This window comes from Polychytrium aggregatum (genome assembly GCF_025602895.1).
Source record: "Polychytrium aggregatum strain JEL109 chromosome Unknown BJ171scaffold_7, whole genome shotgun sequence".
Classification (NCBI taxonomy): Eukaryota; Fungi; Chytridiomycota; class Chytridiomycetes; order Polychytriales; genus Polychytrium; species Polychytrium aggregatum.
The window spans coordinates 998,556-1,014,516 of NW_026516209.1; the positions used below are offsets into that span (position 1 = coordinate 998,556).

The 15,961-nt window shown below is 57.0% G+C and overlaps 4 protein-coding genes across 4 annotated transcripts; 2 read left to right on the forward strand and 2 right to left on the reverse strand.

Annotated features, from left to right (window-relative positions):
- Positions 1–123: 123 nt before the first annotated feature.
- Positions 124–1,044, forward strand: BJ171DRAFT_493556 (mitochondrial ribosomal protein L28-domain-containing protein). The gene has a single exon (XM_053109923.1). It carries the CDS (start codon positions 308–310, stop codon positions 800–802), a length of 495 nt encoding a protein of 164 aa, XP_052969783.1. The 5' UTR covers positions 124–307; the 3' UTR covers positions 803–1,044.
- A 1,540-nt stretch (positions 1,045–2,584) lies between these two features.
- BJ171DRAFT_472542 (uncharacterized protein) lies at positions 2,585–3,625 on the reverse strand (the record flags this gene model as incomplete). The annotated part of the gene is made up of 1 exon (XM_053108660.1): positions 2,585–3,625. The coding sequence occupies one exon, from the start codon at positions 3,623–3,625 to the stop codon at positions 2,585–2,587; it is 1,041 nt and encodes a 346-aa protein (XP_052969784.1).
- Positions 3,626–10,734: 7,109 nt separating this feature from the next.
- BJ171DRAFT_561437 (major facilitator superfamily domain-containing protein) lies at positions 10,735–13,338 on the forward strand. The gene is made up of 5 exons (XM_053113236.1): positions 10,735–10,918; positions 11,068–11,268; positions 11,390–12,026; positions 12,149–12,624; positions 12,822–13,338. Exons 1-5 carry the CDS (start codon positions 10,802–10,804, stop codon positions 13,047–13,049), a joined length of 1,659 nt encoding a protein of 552 aa, XP_052969785.1. The 5' UTR covers positions 10,735–10,801; the 3' UTR covers positions 13,050–13,338.
- BJ171DRAFT_596697 (uncharacterized protein) lies at positions 13,339–15,189 on the reverse strand. Its single transcript, XM_053114697.1, has 2 exons — positions 14,169–15,189; positions 13,339–13,989 (listed from the first exon to the last, which is right to left on the reverse strand). The coding sequence occupies exons 1-2, from the start codon at positions 14,788–14,790 to the stop codon at positions 13,670–13,672; spliced, it is 942 nt and encodes a 313-aa protein (XP_052969786.1). The 5' UTR covers positions 14,791–15,189; the 3' UTR covers positions 13,339–13,669.
- Positions 15,190–15,961: the final 772 nt, after the last annotated feature.

Here is a 15,961-nt window from a genome sequence, read left to right on the forward strand (position 1 = left end):
CGCTCATGGGCAGCAGCGCGGCCCACAGCGACTGCTGCACACCCGCCCGCGCCCGCTGATTGGCTGTCCTGCTTCTGAGCCAAAGCCATCGCACGAAAAAAACGCAGGTCGATCGTTGGGCCAGCGCTGCCGACCATCTCGCACCGAAAGCCCCCAGCCAGCGCTGCCGATCTGCACGCCTCCGCTGCATCCCGCCGGCCTGTCTCTGCCCGTCCCACCCAAGCCCCAGCCGATCCACTGTATCGGTGTGCTCCCAGATCCGTAGTACCGCAGCCCAGCAACCGCACAACCGCACAACCGTTCTGTCATGTCCCTTTCCCAAGCTCTGCGATCCCGGCTCTCGGCAGTATCGAGCATGACCTCGTGCCGAGCCGGCCCTGTTCAGCTTGTGTGCTCGGTACGCCATGCACGAGCACCGACGACATCCAAGCCTACTGAGAGGAAAGGCTCGGACGCTGTCGACAAACGATACCAGGTCGTCAAAGAGATCCTCTACGGCGAGCGATTCAAGCGAGCGCCCTCCGAGGTGGATCCCCAACTCGAGCAGGGGGAAGAAGACCGTCTCGAGATAATCGAGCGCATGTGGGCGTACGAGAAGCAGCAGGAGGCTGTGCGCCAGGTCGAGGAACTGAAGCAAAAGTACGTTGCCATGCGGCTAGCCATGGAGGAGCTGGAGAAAACCGACGCTCGCCTCTTCCAGGAAGCCACCAAGACAAGCGACGATCTGGTCATGTTCCCGAAGCGCATGAAGATCCCGACCCTGACCCCACCCATCGGTGGCTGGGACCACAAGCCGAATTGATGGACGGCCGAGCCTCGCCCAGACCTTGCTGGATCAGCGGGCTGAGGGGGGGGAGTGGAGTTCTGTTCCAGGACCATATTCTTATTTGCCCCATCCATCGCACCTTCCATCGTCCTGCACCCCGCCTCCTTGACTCGTGCCGTGACCCCGCTGCATGACTCTCCGGTCGATATCAGATGCCGCTCGCTCCCGGTGAAAATCCGTCAATAAAGACAACCAAGCTGCGAGCCGGCACCCCTGCATCTGCGCGTCGATTCAAATAGTAGAGTTGCAGCCACAGCGATGCTTGGGCACGGGGGGTTGTCATGAAGCACTTTCTATCGCCCGAGGTTCGGAAACGGCTTGGCCGGGTGCCTCGGGGAGAATCGGCTGGGCAAAATGATCGCATGTCGATGGGCGTCATGGGAACGGTGGTCTCCGAGAATCTTCCGCCGGCACCAGCGAGGGTAATCGTGATGGCAAATGACCCACCAACGTCACTTCATGACTCTGTCGGGAAGCTGCTGGAAGGATGCAGGGCGGAGAGATGACCGCCAATCAGAAAATGGGCGGGCTGTCCTATAAAACTGCCCCGCATCCCACCTCCGTCTCCATCCAGCCATGGCCACCCTCAACTACATTGCCCAACTCATAAAGACCAATTGTCTCTTTCTCATGCCCGTTCTCAAGAACCCACATCTTGTCGATCCAAAGCCGGGCCACGAGGACACATCCGTGCCTTGCCCCAAGACCCATCCAACTTCAAGCGCCGGTGACAAGGACACCAAGCGAGCCTCGCCCGTCGCTCGGATGCACCCCCGACAGACCGGCCGGCTCCTGCGAGCCAGATCGAATGTACCCACTCGGACCGCCTCGAACAAGATCAGCCGCAGGCGGAGCGAGCCTCGCTTTGCGGCTCGAGGTCAAATGTTCCCGAACTAACCCTGCATCCAGCCATCGTTCGGCCGTGGCGGGGGAGTTGTTCTCACGACCTCTGTCGCTTACATTTCGCACCATCAATAGGCTGAATCTGATATAATACGCATGGTTGATCCAGATTTCGTAATACATTTCTTCCAAACTTGAACGTAAACGTAAAGCCCAGATATCAAGAGAGGCGTGATGGGCGAGTATATGACCGAACGAGTGGGGGCGCGGCTATGGCTATGGCTGGGGGGGAGATTGAGTAGTATAGGGGTATATCAGGAACTATACCGTTTTCGTCGGGGCGGGGGTGGAAGGGGGGGGGAGACGACAGCAACGGAATAGCTGTGGCAAAGGCGGTGAAGTAGGGTAGGATTGGCATAACCAAATAGAGGATGGTGGAAATAACGTGGTCGTAGGGTATGGCGGATATGGTGGGGATGACAGAAGCTGGTGGGGATGGCTGGTGATGGTGATGATGATGATGATGATGATGATGATGATGATGATGATGATGATGATGATGATGATGATGATGATGATGATGATGATGATGGTGATGGTGATGGTGATGGTGTTGTCGGTGTTGTCGGTGTTGTCGGTGTTGTCGGTGTTGTCGGTGTCGAGTCATTCGATGTTCTCTCGGTCGATCAGCATCAGCGATTGTTATGGACAACACTATTTGTGTATTGAATGTATTGGATGGATTGGATGTCAAATACAACATCATTCGGCAATTGCCGCTTTCTCGGGATCACTTGGCATGTCCGTTCTTTGGTAGCATGGTGTCTTGGATGGGTGTTGGCGGTACGGTTTGCTTGGCTGATCTAGCTAAGGTTCAGTGTTGCGAGTTGGTTGTTTGGGAGTGAAGCTTGGGAATCAGGGCCACTCGCCGAGTTCCTTGAGTTCGGCGATGACATATTTGCAACCCTGATCGGCGGACTTGCGATACCAGAAGACGGCGGTATCGATGTTCTCGGGGACATCACGGCCAGATTGGTAATAGACGCCGAGATAATGTTGTCCATATCGATTGCCTTGTTCGGCCGACTTGCGAAACAACTCGGCTGCCTTGGCGTGGTCCTTGGTGATTCCCCATCCATTCCAGTAGTACCTACCAACCCACCACTGCCCATACGAGTTGTCTTGGATGGCGGACTTGCTGTACCACTCAAACGCCTTATCATAGTCCGCCAATACTCCTCTGCCACCAAAGTAGCACCATCCGATCCAAAGCTGGCTGTCGCTGTGACCATCGTTGGCGAGTTGTTCAAAGATGTCAGCTGCCTTCTTCCGGTCATTTGTGGTTCCAAATCTATGGAACAGACACACGGCCATAAGGTGTCTGCACAGCCAATCTCGCTTCGATGAGAGCTGACATAGCTCGAAGAACTTGCATGCTGCGGGTGAGTCGGAATTGATGCTGTTCCAACACGCTCGCAGACACTCGTCCTCTCCGAGTGGGAACTTATCCGATCTGTTCTCTCGGATGATCTTGATTCCCTTCGGCTCGTCTCGCTCTGTACCTCGACCGAGATAGTGCATCCACCCGACCATGTGCGTGGCGATGGTCTTGATGACTGGGTTGGTGGACTGGGTGCTGACTTCCTGCCAGTGATTGAAGGCAACTTCATCGCTCTGCTCGACACCAAGGCCGATGAACGAGAACCAGGCTCGCAGGAACACGATGTGGAGACGGCCGTCTTCACTGCCTTGATCCGCAGCCTTGGAGTACCACTCGATGGCTGTGTCGTAGTCTTGATCGACACCTTCACCACTTTCGTAGCATCGACCGAGGGCGATTTGGGCCTGAGGGATTCCACGATCTGCAAGCCTGCGGTACAGCTCGACAGCTTTGGTATGGTCTCGGTCGACACCAGCGCCATCGTTATAGCACTCGGCCAGGTGGAACTGGGCCATGGGGTGGTTGTTGTCTGCGGCCGTTTGCAGGAGACTGGTGATTTGCTGCTTGATGCCTTGCTGCTCGGACCATTTCACTTGGCCTTGGTCGAGATCGACTTGAAAGATCCGTGCCAAAAAATACGATGATGATGGGTTTCCTTGGTCTGCTTGATTATTCAACCAGGATCGGTTCGCTGTCACTTGATCCTTGCAATGAAGCGAGATGGCAATCTGGTCACTTGGTGTGAGGCCGATTCGCATCTGTCCGTCTGGATTGCACAGTCCTTCCTTCTGACACCAGGTGTGGAGGCGAGGCACCTTGGAGCTCAGGAGAGGGCGGGTGCGCTTGCACACTCGGAGCAGGGTCTTGATGGTGCTGTGATCGAGGGCGATCTGGAAACTGTCGTTGAAGCACACGATTGTGAAGATATCTGGGCTGTGTTGGAGTGGGAGCTGGGTGATATCGGGCATCGACGAGGTTGCTCTGGCTTCAGCTTGGCTTTGGTGAGTGGCAGATGATGCCGTGTTTGAAGCAGACTCGATCATGCTGGCCAAGTTGACGGAGACAGGAGGGAGGCAAGTGGGCGATGGAGATGGACATGAGACAGAGAGGCATGTTGTGGCGAAGCAAGCCTGGCTCGATCCGATGGCTTGCTGGCTGGATTCATTGTTACTCGCAGCGCTGCCACATGCATTGAATATGAATCAAGCATGAAGTCGAAAGTGGAATCGAACACCGCATTCTCGGCATACAAGTATGTGCCTCATATATTCCATATCAGACCTGCCGGATCCATCTTGGCAACCACCTCTGCTTCGAACAGCCAGTCCTCATTGCCCACACTCGGAAGGATGTCAAGGTCAAATCTGAGATCAATGTCGTCACAAGGACACCGAACAGCCCACCGACTCTCCGAACTCCAAGACCATCACCCTGCCCCGCACCACAGTGCCCTGCCATGATGGCCCATGAAAGATGATGAAGTGTCAAAGGCGAGATTGTGTGCTGGATTGACCAGAGTTGAGTGCATTGCCACCCGGCTCCAACCTGGATCCACCCTGGCTCCATTTGGCTTCACTGGCAAGTTGATTCCCCAAAACTGGTGGCGTCTCCCAGCCTTCTCTTTCCCCCTCGCCTTCTGTCAATCTGCCTTCCATTGACATCGCCTGTCCTGAGACTCTGCAATGTCGGGAGGTGAGTGTCGCATCGTGGCAGGATGGTGGACACTTTCACAGCAGCTGACTGGTGGCTTGCCCTGAACAGACGACTTTGATGCTTTCCTCAAACGATATGGACTGGAGAGAAACAGGCAATGTCTGCTGGACAACGAATACGACACCATCGACTCGGTATGTGCTGATGAGGTGGTAGAGTGTGGCCGCTGCCCGGTGGCTGATACCAATCCCCATCCAGATCCTGGATATGCCGGGCGAGGAAATGAGTGCAATCGGTCTCAAGTCTGGAGCAATCACCAAGATCAAACGAGCTCAGCGAGACCACAACCAACAAGCCATCACAACTCCCACTGCCCCTCCAGTCGTTGCCATCTCTACCTCGATCCTCACTCCTGCCTCCACGGAGCGAGAATACAACCCGCCTGTCCTCAATCCCGAGTGGACTTGCACCAACGGCTTCCATATCCACGACATCTTCATCAGGTTTGTTGGTGGCGCTTGTTGTTGCCCACGATCCATTCACACCCATCTCGCATCCATCTCATCGATATTGCATCCATCCAGCTATCGTGTGGCCAGTGAGGAGGTGACTGCTGTCAAACTCCACTCGGCCCTCAGTGCTGGTCGTGTCGGCGAGCAGCACCCCTCCCATGTCTACCTGGACGCCCGATGCCTCGAGAACGGACTGGACTGGGAGGATGGTTTCATGAACGGCCTGGCCAAATCCAAGGTCATTGTCGTCCTCCTTTCCGAGGCTGGACTCGAGAGAACCAAGACTGCTGGCACCTGCCCAGACAATCAATTCCTCGAGGTGAGTGTCGTCGATCCAGTCCAGCACCACCATCACCATCCACTCACCGATGATCCTGTCCCAGATCGAGCTGGCTCTGAAGCAGATGAAGGAGACCCAGAACACCCGCTCTCCCGTCCAGATCCTGCCGATCCTCATCAAGTCCAGTGCGATGATCAATGGCACCAAGTACACCAGAGACTGGTTCCCCAACAAGAACGACTTTCCCGATGCCATCCACTGCCACAAGTCCAGTCCCTCCAACCTGCACCAGATCAGCCCTCCCCTCACTGTGCGTCAGACTCTCGAGGAGTTGCTCAAGCTGCAGGCGCTGATTGCTGCCGACGACTATGCCGTCACTAAGTGAGTGTGTCTGTGTGGGACTTGCTGATGGCATTCGTCTCATCAATCAGTCAGTTGATGCAGACCATCCAGATGCTGACTCACACATCCACAGACTCGTCCCCGAGATCCGTGAGACCTGGAAGAAGACCAGCCTCGTTGCCACTGTACCAGCCTATCTGCCGAGTGGATCGACTGTCCTCACTGCCAACGAGGACCACGCCCTGCGACTCCTCCTCAGTCCCATCGACTCAACCCTGGACAGAGAAGCACTTGAGCATCTGTTTGTCGAGGGCACTCGCCAGTGGCTGTTCGACCAGACTACCGAGTGGACTCGTCTGGTCTCTGAAGAAACAAGGGTCCTGTGGATCACGGCTGTTGCTGGAGTGGGCAAGTCTGTTGCTGCCGCCCAGATCGCCAACATCCTCCAGGCAAACGCACAGCTGGTGTCGGCGCTGTTCCTCAAGTACAACGACACCCGCAAGAACAACCCTCGATCGGTGCTGAACACCATCGCATACGGTCTGTGCAAGTGGTACTCGCCGATCGGCCGCAAGCTCCTCGACGCCGGCCACAAGAAAGACGACCTCGACAAGATGAGCATCTCCGAGCTGTTCAAGGCCTTGATTGAGGATCCACTCGCGGCTGTCGGTGGCTACAAACCACAGGAAGCGATCGTGATCATGGTGGATGGACTGGACGAGTGTCATCCCCGTGAGGAGATCCTCGGGTTCCTGGCCAGTGGACTGCAGCGACTGCACACGAAGCATCCGTGGCTCAAGTTACTGCTGACATCCCGTCCCGAGGACGATATCAAGGCAGCATTCGATGGAGTCCCGACCAAGACGATCGAGCCCTCGAGCGAGGAGAACATCCGTGATCTCGAGGTGTACATCCACCACCGACTGCTAGTGCACGGCACTCTCATTGACTCGGACCGCACCGAGGCAGTCGCCATCCTGCTGGACCAGTCCAAGACATTCGTGTGGATCAACCTGATCCTCAACACCGTCGATGCAGCAGCCATGGACGGCCCAGTGACACTCGCCACAATCAAGGACATCAACGACAGCGCCGCCGATGTCGGTCAGCTGTACCACAAGACATTCGCCAAGATCCACTCGCAGTCGAGCCACTCGGCCGAGTTGGTCACGGTGGTGTCGGCGATCGCCACAGCCCAGTCGATCCTGACCCCGCAGATCATCGCCGATGTGTTTGGACTCGAGATCGGAGTCGTTCGCGAGTGTCTCAAGAGCCTCAGTCTGGTCCTCGATCCTGGCGCCAATGGACTGGATCCCCGAGACAGCCAGTCCACCAACACCGAGGTCAAGTTCAACCACAAGTCGGTGGCGGACTATCTCCTCGGCGACGCATTGACTGGCCATCCATGGCATGTGTCGGACTCGTTCCACACGGTGTTTGCCAAGGGATGTCTCGGCGTGATCCTCTCGCACGACCCAGTGATCAACATCTGCGACATCTACGACTTTCACGACAACACCCCAGACCTCGAGGACAGGGTCGCAGACAAGATCACACCATCACTGCGATACAGCGTCGCCCACTGGATCACACACTTTGTGTGGTGTGTGGACGGAGTGGCCGAGTCGAGTCCGGTGTGGCAGTCGGCCGAGATGGTCGATGCTGCAGCGGTGCTCACTCGGTTCGTCAAGACGCATGTGTTCTTCTGGCTCGAGTGTGGGTCGCTCACACATGTGGTCAAGCCGATCATCGAGCAACTGGCTGTGCTGCGAGGAGTGATCACCAAGGCACTCAGCACCATCGTCGACGACATCACGAAGGAACTGGTTAAGGACACGTATCGATTCATCCGCGAGTTTGCCGATCCGATCATCAAGATTGCACCACAGGTGTACAACTCGGGGTATGCATTCGCACCGAAGGAGACGGTGATCTACAAGACATATGCCGATCAACTCGAGGACAAGATCCCGTTCCTGGTCACGACTGGTCCAGCACCCACCTGGGATCCGTGTGAAATGACAATGACAGGGCACACCAACTGGGTGACCTCCGTGGCAATCTCGCCCGATGGCAAGTGGATTGCCTCTGGCTCTGATGACAAGAGAATCAAAGTATGGGACTCTACCACGGGTCAGTTCAAGCAAACCATCAGAGGAAGCACAAAATCCATAACCTCGCTGGCCATATCACCCGATGGCAAGTGGATTGCCTCTGGCTCCAGTGATAGCTCCATCAAGATCTGGGATGTCACTACGGGCCAGATGGAGCACACCCTCGAGGGACACACAGGCACCGTGAACTCCGTTGTGATCTCGCCTGATGGCAAGTGGATCGCTTCCGGCGCAAGCGATAAGACCATCAAGGTGTGGGATGCCGCCACTGGCCAATTGAAGTACACCATTGAGGGTCATACAGATAATGTACGTTCCATTACCATTTCGCCCGATGGCAAGTCGATTGTCTCTGGCTCTGGTGACAAGACTATCAGGATCTGGGATGTCATTACGGGCAAGATGGAGCACACCCTCGAGGGACACACAGGCACCGTGAGCTCCGTTGTGATCTCGCCCGATGGCAAGTGGATCGCTTCCGGCGCAAGCGACAAGACCATCAAGATCTGGGATGCCGCCACTGGCCAATTGAAGCACACCATTGAGGGTCATACAGACAATGTACGTTCTATCGCCATTTCGCCCGATGGCAAGTCGATTGCCTCCGGCTCATATGACAAGACCATCAAGATGTGGGATGCCACCACGGGCGAAGTGAAACGCAGCATTGAAGGGCACACGGGCGCTGTAAGCTCCGTTGTGATCTCGCCCGATGGCAAGTGGATTGTCTCTGGCTCTTGGGACAACACTGTCAAGGTGTGGGACTCGGCAACGGACCATGTGAAGCGCACGCTCGAAGGGCATAGCAACTCTGTGCTTTCCGCAGCGATCTCGTTAGATGGTAAATGGATCGCCTCCAGCTCTCGAGACCAGACCGTCAAGCTGTGGAGTGCCAGCACGGGCCATTTGAAGCACACCCTCGAGGGACACACAGGCTCTGTGAACTCTGTGGCAATCTCGCCCGATGGCAAGTGGATCGTCTCAGGCTCCGACGATAGGACTATCAAGTTGTGGGATGCCACCACGAGCCAGCTGCAGCACACTCTTGAAGGACACACAGACCCTGTGCATTCTGTGGCGATTTCAGCCGATGGCAATGCGATCCGATCCTGTGATTTGAACGACAGCCAAATCAATTGGGTTCGTCATGGTGGCGAGTTTGTTCGCTCGGACGAGGACCATGTCGGTTCCGTCGCTGAGCCGCTCGATCAGGTCGCTTCCGCTCAATGGAGTAGAATCGGAAGTTGGAAATCACAGTGGATTCGCCACGAGATTCATATCATCAAAGTCCTTCACGTTCTCTTTGGTGGTTGGGACAATCGGTATTTCACTCCTTCTGGCGGAGTTGTATTCTGGACTCAAACTCCATCTCGTCCGGTCGTCATTCTGGTAAGGTCTGCTCCCGCACTTGGCCTCCCTTTGCTCCTACTAATGTTTTCACCTCCACAGCCAATCTATCTTCAAACCCCCGAGATCCACGCTGAGGCATCATCCAGCAAAGAATTCAGGCTCGCACTCACGGCTCCCCACAAAGAGCAAGGGAGAGACTCCGAGTAGGAACGAGGTCGGTGGTCGGAGCAACAGCCGGCTCGGGGGAAGGAGGAACGGTTGGTGACTGCAGTCATCGAGTGATTGAATAGATGTTGCCCTGTCGTACCGCAATGCGTTGTGTGCGATTTCCATCAATCAAACATACGGATAGAATATATCTTGCTCGCTGAGTGAACCAGCCATTTACGACGCCGTCGCCCTTGAAACAGAGGCTGGAACTGCGTGTTCGAGTTGATATTGTTCATGTTTGTTGGATGACCTCCCCTCTTACCCAAGTCACCACCGAGGTGCTTCACGACAGCGACTCATCCGCGACGTCGCTGCTGCCTGCCGAAGCGCTATCCGGATGCGGCTGGATGCTGCTGAGAGAACGAGGGGTCACAGGGCTGGGTGGTTTGGTTTGCACTTTAGCCGTCGATTCTGCCTGCCACTGCGGCTTGACCCTCCATACAATAGCTGGTGCGCCGAGGCCAGTCGGGATCGGGGCGTGGTCAGAACTTGCACCATCCAGCAGGCGACGATTTCAACGAACCCATATCTGCTGATGTGATCCCCGGAAGTAGCAAGGCCACAGCCCGGGGGCCGGCCGCACTGATCCCCGCGCTTGCTGGTCCTCTCGTATTCACTCTTGCCTCTGTCCCCTCGCATGCTCTGGTGACCCATTCGGCGCCCACACATCCATCCATTCGTCCAATGTCCCAGGCACCCATCCAGTATCTCGCGCGCTGTCTCCTTTTGCGGATCCATCCAATGCACATGGGCTGGTGGCAGGTGGTTCCACAGCCAGCCCATGGGCATCCGATTTCGGCCATCTGTGCTGCCGAGGACAGGCATCCTGGCGCCCGGTGGGAAATGGGCTCAGCCAGCCAGTCGGCGGACAAGGAGAGCAGCGCCGCCGCCCGGTGTGCACGATGTGCCGGCAAGGTTTCGCCAGCTGCCACACCCCTTGTCGATCAGGTCGTGCCAGGCGTTGGCGACCCCTGTGGCAGCCGAGCCGACGTGTGCCCTGGTCCACTCCCCTTTCAGCCGCGGCGGGCTGGATACCCATGAGCCGTCCTGGATCCGCGCCGGCAATCCTGTCCATCCATTCGACCCTGTCACTGCCCCCGTCTGGCAAGTATATGTACCTGCGCGACGTTTCCGAGCCTCAAGGCAGTCATCACCCGCCCTCATAGCCACTCCCCCCCCGCTCGCTCTCCTCCCGCCGCTTCCCCGCCCGCCCCCCTAGTTTGCCCAACTATGACAATAACAAAAGTCGCCATCACTGATGTGGACAACACGACCGAGGTCGTGAAAGTAGCCGACCTCGACGAAACGACTGTCGAGCAGCCCAATGTGCCCGTGAGCAGATTGGTGGTAAGTCTGGGGCTTGGGCTGAGCCTTTGCACCACGCTTGCGCCCTTTGACACTAGCAATGACACCAGCAACGGCACCAGCAACGGCACCAGCAACGGCACCAGCAATGGCACCGGCACTCACGCGCAACTTCCACTCCAACCCAACAGTTCATTGGCATCATGGTCTCCCTTTCGCTGCTCATCTTTGCCGCCTCGATGGTTGGCACCATCGTCGCCACGGCCCTGCCATCCATCGCCCACGAGCTCGGCGACCTCAAGGACTACTCCTGGGTCGCCACGGCCTATCTCCTGACCTCAACTGCCATCCAGCCCCTCAGTGGCGTCATGAGTGACATCTTTGGGCGCAAGGTACATTGGTCCTCCTGCACATTCGGTTCTCGCCGTCAGCACATATTCCCAGAGCGCGCAAAAGTATTCCGTCCTCTTGCTCACGGCATTTCATTTGTACGTCCATGCTGCCTCAATCCAGATGGTGGTGGTCTTTTCGGCCTCCGCCTTTCTGCTCGGCAACATCCTCTCTGCCGTCAGCACCAGCATGATCATGCTCATTGTCTCCCGCGCCGTCATGGGCATCGGGGGTGGCATCATCTTCTCCATCGTCTATGTTGTCATTGGTGACATTGTGGTGCCCCGGAAGCGCGGCGCCTACCAGGGCATCCTCGGCGGCGTCTTTTCGATCGCCACCGTCATGGGTCCCATCATTGGCGGACTCTTTATCGACAGCTCCGCCGGCTGGAGATGGTGCTTCTATGTCATCATCCCCATCGCCGCCATCTCCCTCATCTCGACCATCTTTCTCATGAAGTTCCCAAAGCCCACGGGCTCTCTCAAGGACAAGCTCGTTCTGCTGGACATCTGGGGAACGCTGACGATCTGCGTCAGTGTTGTGCTGATTCTACTTGCCCTCACCTGGGGCGGCGTAACCTATGCCTGGAACTCGGCCACGATCATTGTTCTGTTCGTCGTCGGCGGCCTCATGATGGGTGTCTTTGTCCTGGTTGAAGCCAAGATCCCACGCATACCCATCATTCCCCTCGACCTGTTCCAGTATCTCAACCTCAATGCCGGAAACATCGTCGTCTTCTCGTATGGCTTCCAGATGTTCGGTAAGCTGATGGACACTGTATGCTGATATCAATGGCTGCGGTGTCGTCTGGAGGCAGGGAGAGGATACTCATGGCGATTTGCTCACACATTGACCTAACCTCACTCTGCCCTTATCGCACAGGCTTCATCTTCTTTGTTCCTCTCTACTTCCAGGCCATCCACGGCAAAACCGCCGTCCAAGCCGGCCTCGCACTCGTCCCCTTCGTGCTGGCAGTGTCCATCTCATCGATCATCGCCGGCCTGGTCACATCCCGCTTCGGCACCACTCGGGGTCTGATCATTCCCAGTACGGCGCTGTTGTCGATTTCGGTCGGTCTCCTGATCCTCCTCGACGAGAACTCCAGCTGGGCTGTCGAGGCCACGATCCTTGCCCTGATCGGTTTTGCCATGGGCCTCGGTCTGCAGACCGTCACTGCTGCCGTCCAGGGCTCCGTCCCCGTCGAGCGTCTGGCCTCGGCCACATCGAGCAACACATTCTTCCGAACCTTTGGCGGTGTCTTTGGCGTTGCTCTCTTCCAGACCGTGCTGCTGACTCGCTTCCAGGCCTCGCTGGTCACTCGCCTGGGTCCCCGGGTTGTCCAGTCCGTCGCCATCTCGGTAAGGATTGACTGCATGTTGATTGCTTCTTCAAGTGAGGGGAGGTGAACCGAGCAGTGACTGCTCGACTGATTGAGGGCCCCGGTGGAATTATATGCAGTCAGTGTTTTGGCTATGATCCAGGGATGGCAAGAACGATTGCCGCCCATGTCACTCGCCACTGTTTCTCACGATCGCATCTCCATCTTCCCGTCCAGTTCGACCCCAATGACCTCAACACTCTGCCCGCACCCATCCGCGCAGTTGTTGTTTCTGCGTTGGTCGATGGATTCCACACAGTGTGGATCGTTGCCGCAAGCGTCGCTGGCGCTGGTTTCCTGGCGTCGCTGCTGATGCGATCCGTCGATTGGAGCAAGAGCCAGTCGCATGTCAAGGGTGCCCAACGATCCCCGTCGCTGAACAACAAGGTTGATGACAACGCCTAAAGCACATCAACAGCAAGAAAAGAAAGAAAGAAAGAGAATATGCAGGAAGCTTTGTGTAAGAGTTGCCGATGATCGCCATCGAGTCCTTGTTCCCTCGATTGTTCTACCTCTTGGAGGGGTAATTTACTCTCGGAGCAAATCGTCGCTCCGCCCCGCCTCATTTTCCTCGCCCAGTTCGAGCACCCAACGCTTCTCAAGCAAGCATAGTCCACACATCTATCCTAAAGCCGTCATTTGTGTAATCCAAACACAAAAAAATCCATTCGGCTCTCCTTTCCTCTACTCGATTCAAAACTTTTCTATGATCGATTTTGCCTACGCTTCTTTATTTTTTGGGGACTATGTATGTGAACCTCTATTTATCGATGCAGTATTTGACGTCAATACATCTTGACTGTGCAATGACAGCGACCGCGACCGCGACGAAGGCAGCGGATCTTGTGCGCAATACGGCAGAGTCCAGCCCATCCCCTCATGCATGCATCTCCAGGGTCAAGTTCTCCGGACTTAGAAAGCCGTGAGACGCAAGAAAAACAAAAAACAAAATCGCTGATGGACTTGGAAAAGGCAAACCGCCTCGACGGCCATGTCTATGGACAATATGAACGGCTCCAACGACGTCACTGCGACCGCAGCTCTTGTCCAAACTCGGGAAACAGCTTGCCAAAGGCGTCGGCACAACCGGCCTCGGCCAGAAAGGTCTCCATCTTGAAGAGGCTGTTGCGGTTGCCACGAGCGCCGTGCAGATCAAAGACAATCTCGACCATGCCCTTGAACTTGCGCAGGGCATCGAGCTCGCGGACGGACGAGATTGCTTGTTTGTCTCGGTGCCGCAGGGTCATCTTTTTGTGGGCCGGCGGAAGGTCGGCCCAGCTGACGGTCCGGATCTCGTGGAAGTATGTGTTGATGTGAGTATCGAGGCCCTCGACGACGAGGACACCTGAGGGGAGAGGCCATTCGTGAAGATGCGCCATTTCGTTAGTGGATATGTCTCGATGAAAGCCGGACGGATGGTCGGGATTGGTGCTCGAGTCTGATGCCTGTTGCGATGGGGATTGATCATGGCCAACAGCATTGCGTGCCCAGACATGCCCGGATATGCATCCGCCTTGGCCTCACCTGGCTTTCCCGGAGTGACGAAGCCCGTCAGCCCAAGCCGCAGTGCATAATCCACCAGGTCCTTGCGCTTCTCCTTGGTGCTCAGGGAAGGAAAGTAAACCCATTCACGGGCAAAGACGAGTGGGCCAGCGTCCTGGCTTGGGCTGCTGTCCTGCGGCGGCCCTGATGCCGCCAGGGTCGACTCTTGGATCAACCGGGCTCCGTCGTCGTGGATCCAGGCAATGATCTCCATCGTCATCATGGACGGCGTGCATTCGCTCGGATCTCGCTCGGCAAAAATGCGCTCCACGAGCTCGTCCAGCCTTTCCGAGAGGGCTTCGTGCAGCTCCCGGGAGAGCGATGCCGAGGTCCCGAAATGAAACGATGGCCGGTCCAACTCAATCTCGGTGTCGTCATGGTTGTTCGTGGGGCAGAGCAGCGGACAGCGGCAGTGGAGACGGATCGAGACGGCTGTGTCGGGCACTTGGACGTTGACTGCAAACTGCAGGACCGACGGCTTGGAGCCGGGACAGCCGCTCTGGCGGGATTGGAGCCAGTCCAAGAGCGAAGGCTCGACGTCCAGCTCGCCCTCGGAGCAGTAGATGGACTGGAGGATCTCGATCTGATCCGAGAGCGCCGACATGGCGATGGCGATGGCGATAAAGCGGTTGGGTGCCACAGCTGGTTGCTGGCTCGGCCAGTTCCCTTGGCTCCAGCGAGAGCAGCCGAGAAGCGCCCGTCGCCCTCGTCCAAATCACTCAGAGGACGCTCTGGTGCTGCGAGAAGTGGGCAAGTCGAGGAACTGCCGATCCAACCGAGCGGCACCATGTCGCTCTTGCGATCCGCCAGTCTCTGGACAAGCCCATCAATGTCTTGGCTCTCTGGCGAAAGCACCTCACGCGCGCCAGCTCCGTGCTGGCCGTTGGATCGGGAGCTTGCTTGGGCGAGCTTGCTTGGGTGAGCTTGCTTGGGTGAGCTTGCTTGGCGGACCCCAGCCCGTCCTTGAGAGGAGCTTGGCACATGCCAAGCACGGTTGTCGGCTCCTTGGCGCTCGGCTGTTGTTGGAGAATGATAAGGAATCTGCGGAGCACCGACCCGGCGCACAGGTTGCATTTTGGCATGGGCGGAATGGGCTGGTTGGAATGGAGGCAAGACAAGCGACCGACAGGGCAGGGGGTGCGGCGGACCTGGCGACAGACAGGCAGCCAAGACGCAAGACGGGGACAGCCAGAGGAGAGCCATGCATGCACATCAACGGCAGGTGCGATGTAATCGCAGGAAGTGTAGATTCGAGACCGGTGCACGGAGGGCACAGAAGGGTGGGATCGCGACGCCTGGACATGGGGGAGCACAGAGCTCTGGTGAGGGGGTGGGTGCACAAACACCACGTTCACAGGGCGGCGTGGCGGGTTGAACAGGTTGGTGCGAAAGTCCGTTGGCAAGTTGGCTCGAAAGTCTGTTGGCAAGTTGGTGCGAAGAACATGCCCAGGGCAGAACGGGTTAGTCCCAGCTACGTTTCTCACACATCAACCCTCGACAGCCGTTGGTTTTGCAGCGCACTCTTGCGATTCAACTGATTCGACACCATGCGCTGGCAGTCAACTGTGGCAGAGACACACGCACCCACGCGGGCGCGCCTGGTGCGCAGCGATCCACGCCGCCCGCCGACCCAAAAGAGGCAGCACGGTGGCGAGGCCGCTGGCGGCCTTGTGTGTGTGTGGCACCCATGTGCGTGTCACGGCGGCGGCCTGCCGCTGTCTGAGTGGAGGCCCTGTGCAAGTGCGGCGCTGCCAATTGACTGGTCGCGGGTGCTG